The 11,445-nt window shown below is 36.6% G+C and overlaps 1 protein-coding gene across 1 annotated transcript; it reads right to left on the reverse strand.

Annotated features, from left to right (window-relative positions):
* Positions 1 to 1,266: 1,266 nt before the first annotated feature.
* LOC127078554 (probable aspartic proteinase GIP2) lies at positions 1,267 to 2,741 on the reverse strand. Its single transcript, XM_051019001.1, has one exon. The coding sequence runs from the start codon at positions 2,673 to 2,675 to the stop codon at positions 1,392 to 1,394; it is 1,284 nt and encodes a 427-aa protein (XP_050874958.1). The 5' UTR covers positions 2,676 to 2,741; the 3' UTR covers positions 1,267 to 1,391.
* Positions 2,742 to 11,445: the final 8,704 nt, after the last annotated feature.

The following is an 11,445-nucleotide window of genomic DNA, read 5'->3' on the forward strand; positions in this document are numbered from 1 at the left end:
AGATAGTTGAGGTTCGGGATGAGCAGGTAGAGATCATGACATGGGTATGTCGACATGTTGCGAATATGGGTAGAGCAACCATATAGTCAGGACTCTTGGATGGTAGTCCCCAAGTGTCCCTAGTGGAGCGCATGGTTTCCGAGTTGCGGAATGTCATGTAGTATAGGCGACGGAGGAGGTCGGGGGTTAGACATACCCAGTAGTTTATATTGAGATGATTTTTTTTAATATATTTTCAGACAAATGTTATGTATGAATTTTTTGACTTTTTTTTACTAATCTATGCATTTTTGCTTTCCTTATAACTTTCATGTAACTGCATTTTTCTTTGATTTTACGTTAATATAAGTTAATATAAGTTGGCATCACAAAAATGAAATGTTTGGACAATGATGATGCTTTGATATGATTCAAAAAGGATTTTGGAGACGCATCTCTGAAATTATTCTCCCTTTGTATTTCCAGTACTTTTAAAAACTTTCAAGGAACAATTCGAATATGTATCTCCGAACACACCAAATACTATACCAAAGATGCATCTCCGGAATAAATTTTGTTTAAAATAAGGTGAATCTCATAATAACGCATTTTAGTTGTGATTTAGATGCGTCTGAAGATGCATCTTCAAACATATGAAAAATAATTTTGAATATTAAAAAATGTGGTATGCTTATATAAGGATCTAATGAACAATTCTTTTTTTTTATTAAAGAGGGCCTAAGCCCATAATCAAAATTAAAAATATTTCTATTAGGGCAACTACCTATTGTATCAGGCATTAAACATATAATTCAGGCACTCTTGATATAATACAGTTCATCCTATAAGATTAGAGGGTAATATTAGAGGGTGCTCTTTCCATTATTATGGATGCTCCTACACCACCACCACCGTGAAAAAAGTTTATAATATTTCTAGCGTTTAAAGATACGTTTTCAAAAAGATGTATTTTCGGAAACACCTATTTTAATCATTTCTCATACCAAATTAAAATATTAAAATATTAAGAAAGATTGGAAATACTCTCTTTTTAATATTTTTTTAATACTTACTACATTTTATTGAGTGAAATCATGTGGATCTCATCATGATTATACATAAATTACTTATGTTTTTAGAACAACAAATAAATGGAGGACTATAAAGAAAAAATTGGAACTAGACAATTATAAGGACGTCATTCTTTTAGTTTGTCAATGCATCAAATTTTTTAGTATCGACACTATTCTCACCATGATTATAAAAGTGGGAGGGAGTAAGAAAGAGTAACACGAAGTAACCTTTTTATTTTGTTAACCAACTTCAAATACAAACAGAAAGAAAAAAAGTTACAATTATCAGATCCTACTCAGTTGAAAGCAAAATAACAAAAGTTACTTAAACTAATAATCTCACTCAATTAAAACAAGATTTCCACTAGCTTCTAAATTGGAACATCTTGCATTATGAAGGAGGAGTGAAGAACTGAATCCTAATTTAGAAGAAACCAAATCAAACTCCAATAGATTATCCTCCAATAGGTTTCCACCAATAACAATAGCTGTTCTTGGCTCTTTACCACCATCCACAAATCCAAGACATGCTACATTTTTATTCACCAACACCATTGAATTTCCACCATAAATTGTCCACTCTACACCCCCTTCTAGCACCAAACCAATAGTAGGCACATCCAATCCAGTAACAGTCCTACCAATAGTGCTTAAATCAAAACATGCCTCAAATGGTGCAACCGATGCAACTTTCTTTATCTTTTTATCAGAAGCCTTTTTGGAAAAATCTCTAACAAGTGGTTTAAATATAGAACTATGCAACACTGTGAAGGAATTCAAGGTGCTAAATTTTGTTCCACCATTACCCTTATTGTCAATGGACAATAGTGAAGACTTAAAGTTTAGAATCTCACCACCAACTTTAACTGATTTCACATCAATAAAATATTCATAAGAAGCATCACCTTGAGTAAATATCGGAGCAGTGCTAAAGGGGTTGATAACAAGAGGAATAGTGGCAAGTTGAAACTTTGAAAAAGAAGAGTTCTTTTGGGGAATCCCACCAATGAAAAGACTGCCAAGTCCTTTCTTGTTTGAAGATGGTAAACAAAGAGCAAACTTCTGAGGAAGTTTATGAGAAGATAGTGATAACTGTGTTGGTAATGCAAGTCGTGTTCTTGCTAGCCCTAGTATCCCTCTAGTGGCCTTTGGTAAGCCTTTAAGAGGTGAATCATCTGAGAATCCATCGACATCGGTGCAACCAGAGAGTAGTCCTGAGAGCTTAGTGTGTGATACGAACAACTCATCTTTGCCAGTGTCACCTGAGAAAATGGAGTCAGCTAGTTGGTTGATAATGTTGGCACCGCATGTGTTGTTTGAGCAACCTGGTTTGAAATGGCCGTTACAGCTAGTGCAACCAGCGTCACCATTGCAGAGTTTGGACTCACAAGGGAGGGGAGCGTAGGTTGAAGAAGTGTAGTTTTTGTTGCAGTCGTACCATAGGATTGGTCCTGCAAGATCAATGGCTAGATTGAAGATGTGTTGAGGTGTTCCTATGGAAAGTGAAGTGTAGAAGAGGTTGGTTATGGGGTCTTTTTCGATTGGTAAGATGAGTTGTGATGAGGAGGAGAATGAGAGAAGGGATATTGTGAGAAGGGAGAGAAGGGAAGTCAAAGAAGCCATTGTTGAGTTCAATGGTTGGATGAGTAGTTAATGGAAGTGAAGGGTTTCGTTATATAGAACTGAATATGTGAAGAAAATGAATAATGTGATACATTGTTTATTCTTTTTTCATTGACTAGATTTGAAATAGTATGTATAATATTAATCTTTAATGTTATTTTATGTCGGCATGATCTGTCATGAATAATTGTTTTTTACAGTACTATTATTTTAATGATTATATATTGGTATATGCAATAGTGTAAAAGAAAAGCTATATAAAATAATTTTTTTACCTTGTTCATTTAAACTACTTCAGTCATCCATTTTAATATTACAATAATTTTGCGATTGTAACTACCTTCAATATCACTTCTGATGGTTGGTTCAAAGTCAGGTTACGCTCGAAATATTGTCAATGTTTATCACCTCTAATCAATCGTTGATATTCTTCAAGGCAATACTTAGACAGTTCTTTCTCATGTCATTGAAGAACGTCCCCTCTGACAAAATCCCCGAGCTTCAATGATGATTCTTCAACGTCATTTAAATAAATTTGTCCAATTCTTTCGGATCAAGTTTTCCCTCTTCGTATTTTAGTGTTGGTGTATAAGGGGAGAGAGAGAGCCTCTTCGTGCTTTAGTGTTGGTGTATAAGGAAGGGAGAGAGAATAACAAACTCTAACAAACTTTCATTACTATTCCACTAACTGTTACGTAAAAGATGATTACTCCACTACTATTGCGCACAACGTGTTACATTATTTAATGGCTAAGCACACAACTCACTTATATACACAAACAATAATGCTAAGTAGACGAAATACTAAAATATTGAATAATCCTTCAACATCATCCCTTAATTCAGGATTTAACTAATCAAAACTAATAACATCAATTTCATCGCTCAAGTGAAGAAATTGATCAGTCTTGATCGCTTTCGTCAGAACATCTGTCAGCTGCTTCTGGGTGCTACAATGCATAACTTCTAGCACTCCATTATGAATCTGACTTCTAAGAAAATGATACTTATTCTCAATATGTTTGCTTCTCCCATGCAACACTAGGTTCTTGGCAAGATTGATTGCAGACTTATTATCAATCATCAGCTTCAGATGCTTGTTTACCTTGATCTTCAGATCATGTAGTAAATTCATAAGTCAAACAGCTTGACATGCGGTCACAACACCTGTAATATATTCAGCTTCACAGGTTGACAAAGTAACAACTGGTTGCTTCTTGGAACTCCAAGAAATAGGACCTCTCAGATATTTAAACAAATATCAGAAGTACTTCTTTTGTCAAATCTGTCTCCACACCAATCAGAGTTTGGGTAACACATCAACTTTGAACTAGCCTTTTCTCTATAAGGAAACAAAACTCCATACTTCAGAATCCCCTTAATACATCTTAGAATCCTGACAACAACTTGGTAATGAGACCACTTTGATTTACTCATGAACTTACTTACCATTCCAACTGCATAGCAAATGTCACGTCTAGTATTACACAAATACCTCAGAGAGCCAACCAACTGCTTGAAATTTGTGTCACCTACATAATCACCTTCAGAATCAGAATCCAATTTGTGTTTTATTTCTGACGGTGTGACAACAATGTTATAATTCAACAACTTAAATCTTTTCAGAAGCTCAAGTTCATATTTCAGCTGATGCAAAATGATACCCTTCTTAGAGTACATAAACTCCATCCATAGGAAATATGTCGTCTTTTCTAGATCAATTTTCTCAAACTCATTCATTAGCACCTTCTTGAACATAGTTATCTCATGTTCACAACTTCATGTTAGCAATATGTCATCAACATAGAGACACATCAGAATCATATTGCCTTCAGAAGTATGTTGAACATAGACACCATGCTACATCTCACACTTTCTGAATCCTTGAAGCTTGAAAAATGAATCAATTTTCAGATTCTAAGCTCTAGGCGCTTGTTTTAGTCCATACAACGCTTTATGTAACCTGTAAACCATCCCTTCCCGATTCTTTTTCACAAAACTAGGAGGTTGTAACATATATACCTCTTCTTGTAATGGACCATTAAGAAATGCAAATTTCACATCCAGATGTATCAGAGGCCAATTCCTGTTAGCAGCTATCATGATCACCAATCTGATTGTCTCATGTCTCGCTACAGGAGCAAACACCTCAAAGTAGTCTATGAAGGAGAATTTGCGACCCAAAGCGCAGCGGAAATTAAAATTTCTCCTTTAGAGATCCTTACGAATGGTCATGATCAGTGATGGAATATTTACCTCTTGTGACGGTTGAAACCTTTGGTGCAGATCTCTTGTGACGATCAAAACCTTTGATGCAAATCCACGAAGCGATCACGAACGTTGAACGATGACAACGTCTCTACTCAGTCCACACGAACGGGTTCCTTCAATCTCAGTGCTAGCTGGTACGAATGAAGGCTTTGAGTGAGAGAGAGAGAGTGAGAGAGAAAACGAAAATAATGCAACCGCACTTTGTGCTTCTGCACAAGGGTTCTATTTATAGAACCACTTGTGTGAGCTTCAAGCTAAAAGCCCACTTAAGTGTATTTTGGCCCATATCTTATAATATGCCCAAAATCACTTAAGCCCATGGTACCTTACCATATTTCGTATTCTACTCAAGTACACCGTACCTTACGATGTTCTATAATTCACTTAAGGGCACCGTACCTTACGGTATTCCTTAGTTACTCTATCTCTCATCAAACCGTCTTTTGTGTGTGACCCTGTAGGTTTTCGTGACGTTGGCAATTATATTAAATCACGCATTTAATATAATAAACAGTGAGCGGTATCTAGCAACACATCACTGCTACCCAAGACACGAAAATGTCATGTGATCTGACAAAACCATCTGTGATAATAATTATGTGTATAATTACCCTTTTGCCCTTATGTCTATATTGAACACAAGGTATAGACCGTGTCATCCTTGTCCAGTTCAATATTGGGCCCATAGACATTTATCCTATTATGCAGGATGGGCAAATTCCATCTAGGTCACTCATGTCCCTCAGCATGCTTTGTGGAGTACCCATCAACTGTCTTTATGGTTATCCAGTTACGGACAACGTTGGATCAGCAATAAAGCACTCGACTTTACATCTAGGATCCATAGTGGTTTCAGGTCGAAGAGTGGAATACACTATTATCACCATGAGAATAACTTATGACACTTTGCATAACGTTCTATATAGTATTCTCATAGCGGGTCAATCCGGTATAAATATTACTCTTAATATTCATACCTATGTTTAAGACTTGATAACTCTTTATCCATGATCCATGAGATGTGATCATCAGTCTACAAACATAATAGTCTTAATGCTTTAATGTTATCCCACTTCACACTAAAGCTCGACTACGGATACTTTAGGAATAATGTCCTTATGTTTAATGTGTTCTCATGATTAAGTCACACTTAATACATTAAACGGACTATCTATTCCAGGGACTTTATTAATCAACCATAATAAAGAGAATGCCTTTTATTATTCGATACAAGTACCAAAATGTATTGGCCTCTAGGGCTTACACCAACAGTCTAACCCATATTTCTATAGAAAACATCTTGCCACTAGCCTTGCTTTGTGTTTTTAAATTGATCCATCTGGCTTCAGTTTCACTTTGAAAATCCATCTGACGTTGATGGCTTTCTTGTCCTTTGGAAGCTCAGTAAACTTCCACGTCTTGTTTCTTTCCATGACCTCAAGTTCTTATTCATGGCCTTCAGCCACACTTTCTTCTTGAGCACTTCTTCAATATTCATTGGTTCAGAGTCTACTAACATGACACACTGAATGACTTCTCCTTCAGAGTCTATTTCAGTATCTTGCATCATTTCAAACTCTGCAAACCTTCTTAGAATGTTTCTGATTCTCTGGGGTCTTTGAACTTGTTCAAAATCTTTTTCAGACGCTGGAACAATATCAGATGCTGGAATCCCATAAGTACCACCTTCAAAGGCATGACCACCTTCAGAGTATGGAATATTCTCAAAGTCTAGATCTCCACCAGATTCTGAATCTCCATCAGAATTTCGATCATAATCAAGTTCGTCTTCAGAGTCAGTCTCATCTTCAAAGTCAGACTCACCTTCAGAGTCAACTTCAGAATCATCTTCTGATTCAAACCCATCTTCAGAACCTTCAGTTTCTGAAGTATCTTCAGAGGTTAGGTCTACACCATAGTTGGATTGAGATTTACTCCAATTCCACACTTTTGATTCTTTTATAATGACATATCTGCTGAATTCAACCTTGTTAGTGATAGGACAATAAAGCTTATAAGCACATGTATTGTGGTACTCTACAAGCAACATAACTCTACTTTTGTCATTCAACTTCCTTCTCTTAGCATCTGGGACATGTTTCTAACAAACAAAACCAAACATCTTCAAATGGATAACATTTTGCTTATCTCCAGTCCACTTCTCTAAAGAAACAATTTCCTTCAGCTTCTTGGTTGGACACTTGTTTAGCACATATGCTGCAGTGGAAACAGCTTCTCCCCACAAGGTGTGAGGTAACTTCTTCTCCTTCAGCTTGCTCCTTGTCATATCAATAAAAGTTCGGTTTGACCAACAATCAACAGCGAAGTGGCCAAACTGGTTACCACAGTAGCACTAAACTCTCCTCTTGCCATATTTCTCCTTCCCCTTCCGAGCACCATTCTGCCTTTTAAAATTTGAGGTTTCTGACTTTTGAACACCACCAGATATTTTCCTAGCATCTGACCAAGATTGCTTATGATATTTCTTACTAGAAGCTACTTTCAGAGCCTGCTGCTCTACCTCTATTTCAGAGTTTCTGTTAGTCAGATGCAACTTTTGTGCCTCTAAACTGCTTTGCAGCTCTTCAATTCTCATGGTGTTAAGATCCTTAGAATGTTCAATTGCTACCACAATGTAATCAAGCTTAGGAGTAAGAGACCTAAGTACCATCTCAATGATACTTTATTCAGAGATAGTTTCTCCATACAAATTCATCTCATTTGTGATCAGAATCACTCTTGAGATGTAATCGGGTACCTTCTCATTGTTCTTCATGTTGAGATTCTCATACTTCTTACATAGAGACTAAAGCTTTAACTTCTTCACTGATGCATCACCGCCGTAGCACCATACCAGTGTGTCCTACACAACCTTCGCCGTCGTTGAATCAAAAAATTTCTCAAACACGTTCACATCCACACACTGATGGATGTAGAACAACGCCTTCTGATCATTCTTCCTTAGATCACGCTGAGCATTTCTCTACGCATCTGTTGCATTTTCTATGAATGCACCAGAACGTAACCTTCGTTGACGAGATTAATAACATCTTGAGCGCCAAATAACACACACATCTGAATCATCCACTGATTATAGTTTTTGCCATCGAACATTGGAAGCTTAGTACTCAGAATATTGTTTTCGTTCATCTTCAATTTTGTGCAAATCACTCAGATCTCATCAAACACTAGTGTTTCTCAATCCCGCATAATCAAGAAATGTGATTATGTTATGATTCCAATAAAAAAATTCAACATGAATTCAAGAAACAAAATCAATCACACAAAGTATCACCGTTCACTTGTGTTTCCCCGTGGATCTGAATCAGAGCTCTAAATACCAATTGTGGTGCACAAGGTGAAGAAGATGAAAATGGAGGAAGGCAGAGAATAACAAACTCTAATAAACTTCTATTACTATTCCACTAACGGTTACATGGAGAATGGTTACTCCACTACTATTGCATACAAAATGTTATATTACTTAATGGATAAGCACACTACTCACTTATATACACAAATAATAATGTCACGTAGGTGAAATACTAAAATACTGAATTACCCTTCAACATTTAGTTCCCTTTGTTGGAGCACCTTCTCCAACAACTCCAAACCTTGAATAAACTCTTATTTAACATTTTCAATATGCTACAACAACAAACTGTGGGGATCCTCCACGTCAAACATAAGCATGAAAGAGTTATTACAAATATTTCCATATAAATATAAATCTTGCAACTCGGCCACGCTAGAGAGTAGAGCCATCCCAATGGTCATTCATATCGGCTTTGGTTTTGAACCATTCAAAGCTCATGAGCTGATAAGGAGGTTTCTCCCTTCTATCGTGACAACAACTCACATGACTTTGATGGTAGGGATATCATTTATACACCACTTGAAGACCATTATCCAAGGAAACCTCTTTTTTCTCGTCCTTTTCAAATAAGTTATGGATAGAACTTCCCGAAGCAACATGCCATTTGTCTTCAACGAAACCCACTTATGAAAAGGATTACATAGTGCATCATCCCCAAATATTTGGAGAAGCTTCCAAAGCTGAAGGTGTATGATGGAACTGGAAACCCTAACGAGCATACATTAACACTATCTTAGATTACTACCAAGCCAATAACATAGTGAGGTGCAAAATCTTTATTCTCATGCTAAAGAGGGCATCCATAATTTGATTTAAAGTACTAGAAAATAATTCTATCAATTCTTGAAAGAAATTATGTGATGAGTTCATGCATCACTTCACTTTTAGAAAGCGATAATTAAAAGCAAAAGATATGCTCAGTTTCATTCTACAAAGGAATGAGATGACTTTATCAGAGTAGGTTGATGGGTTCACCAAGGAAGTTGTGGAATTTAAGGAAGGCAATGGAAAATGAAGTGTTGGATCTTTTGAGAAAGGCTTGAGGCCGAAATACATGTTTTCGGGAGAAGCTAAGGTTGAAAGAGCCTCATATATTGAGCGAAATACTCGTTCATGTTCAACCATGTATCAACTATGACTAAAAGTTAATGGCTTAAGACCTAAAGAAGAAAAATACACCTAGGAAGATCGGAACAACAAGTAATGCGAGGACGAGGATCGAGATAGAAACAAACATACCATGGGGCCGTTTCTCAAAATATACTCCCTTTAACGCGTCCAACAAAAGAACTTTACAATAGTGCACCAATACAGAGTTCAATAAAGTTAAAATGAAATACTCCTAAGTCGTGAAAGAATCACTACATGTTAACAAATCAAAGTACTATGAATTTCATAAGTTCTATGTGCACGAGACTGGTGAATGCATCCAAGTTAAGGATTCCATTGAGTACATAATCATAAAGGCACATGGAAGATACACAAAGAAGGACAAGAACATGCATAAAGATTTTCCACTGAGGGCTTCCTGTAAGAGTGAATCTCCGCGAAGAAAAAGATCTTTTGTCAATGTGAATCACCGCCAAGAAAGACAATTGAAGTTATGGAAGGAACAAGCAGAGGGTTTAAAGACGGCAAAAGGGCTTTAGGTATACCTAACGAAATCTTCCCATTAACTAGCGTACACATGTGTAATACACATTTATATTCTATTAAAATATTTATTATTATTATTATTATTATTTTAAAAACTAATTTAGAATATATTAATATTAATATTTTTATATTGGTTATTGTTTGGGTCGTCCCCCCGACACATAGAGAAAGACACAAGATCAAACCCCAAGTGGAAAGGCACGCTGTAACACCTCAAAATTTGCCCTCCTCTCTTGGGACTAGCATTAACATATTTGCATGTCATCTTAGGACTTTAGGCATTTCATATTGCATATCATGTGGTTACAGTGTGCAAGCTATCTTCCCAAGTCTTGATCAGGAGATAGGAAGTCAGAAGGTGCAAGCCAGGGTTTACTGATTGATCATGGCCATCTGAGGATTGGGCTGTGAATTAGGGTTTCATGATTCTCAAGGGTGTTGGTCTTCATCTTGATTGCAATGATACATCATCATCATCATGGTTGGATGTCATCAGAAGATTGAAGAAGATTCCTTGAGATTAGGGTTCTGACCACTGGTCAACCCTAATCAGTTGTATTGGGCCAATCAGGGCTGGATCAGGAGATGAGGTTTATGATGGTTATGGGGTTCATTGTGTGATTATATGGTGCTTATTGAGGCTAGGGTTTCACCCTTGAGCCATTTCAGTTGAAGATTGGGGTTCAAATTGATCTATGCATTGCCAGATTCATCTATCAGATGAAAAGTCAACTGTGGTCAACTGTACATGATCTGATGGATTTGGAGGTGGAAATGAGTTGGATACACTTCATTCATGTTGGAACAAGTGTTATATGACATCTCAAAGCTTAAAAATGGAGAAAATCAAGTCAGGACAAAAACTGCCAAAAATAGAAAGTGACTTGTAGCTGAAGTTTCCAAAAATGGAAAGTTTTTGACCTCAAAAACAGATGTCCAAGGAAGCTTCAAATGAAAAATTGTTCAACATGAAAGTTGTAGATCTTGTTCTCACCTTTCCAAAAAGTCCAAGAACTTGAAAATCCAATGTATGGTTGGGGAGATATGGCTCAGTGAATTTCAGAAAAGACCCGTAATCAGGAGGCCATAACTACCACATACTTTGTCCAAATTGCAAGTTCTTTATATGCACAAACTCCATTTGACATGTACTTTGAGGGTGCATCATTGGATTTGTTCAAAAATGGCCAAGGCAAAAAGTCACTTTTCAACTGGACAGCTGAATTGGACCAGGGGCAAAATTGTCCAACTCTCAAAATAATTGGAATTTGGAGATGGGACTTTTTCCAACACCTCAGGAATGGCATTTTAAGTGTGTTTGAATATTCATTTCATGGCTAAGGCATGTGAATTGGATTTTGGCTTGGAAAATGAAAGTGCTAAAATTGGATATTTTGCATACACATGGTGAATTTGAGAATGGAGCAACCAATGGACATGAAACAAGTTTCTACACATCACATGTGT

This window comes from Lathyrus oleraceus, chromosome 1 (genome assembly GCF_024323335.1).
Source record: "Lathyrus oleraceus cultivar Zhongwan6 chromosome 1, CAAS_Psat_ZW6_1.0, whole genome shotgun sequence".
In the NCBI taxonomy this organism is placed as follows: domain Eukaryota; kingdom Viridiplantae; phylum Streptophyta; class Magnoliopsida; order Fabales; family Fabaceae; genus Lathyrus; species Lathyrus oleraceus.

Coding starts and splice junctions, on each gene's coding strand:
- LOC127078554 (XM_051019001.1), bottom strand. CDS start 2,675: ATGGCTTCTTTGACTTCCCTTCTCTCCCTTCTCACAATATCCCTTCTC.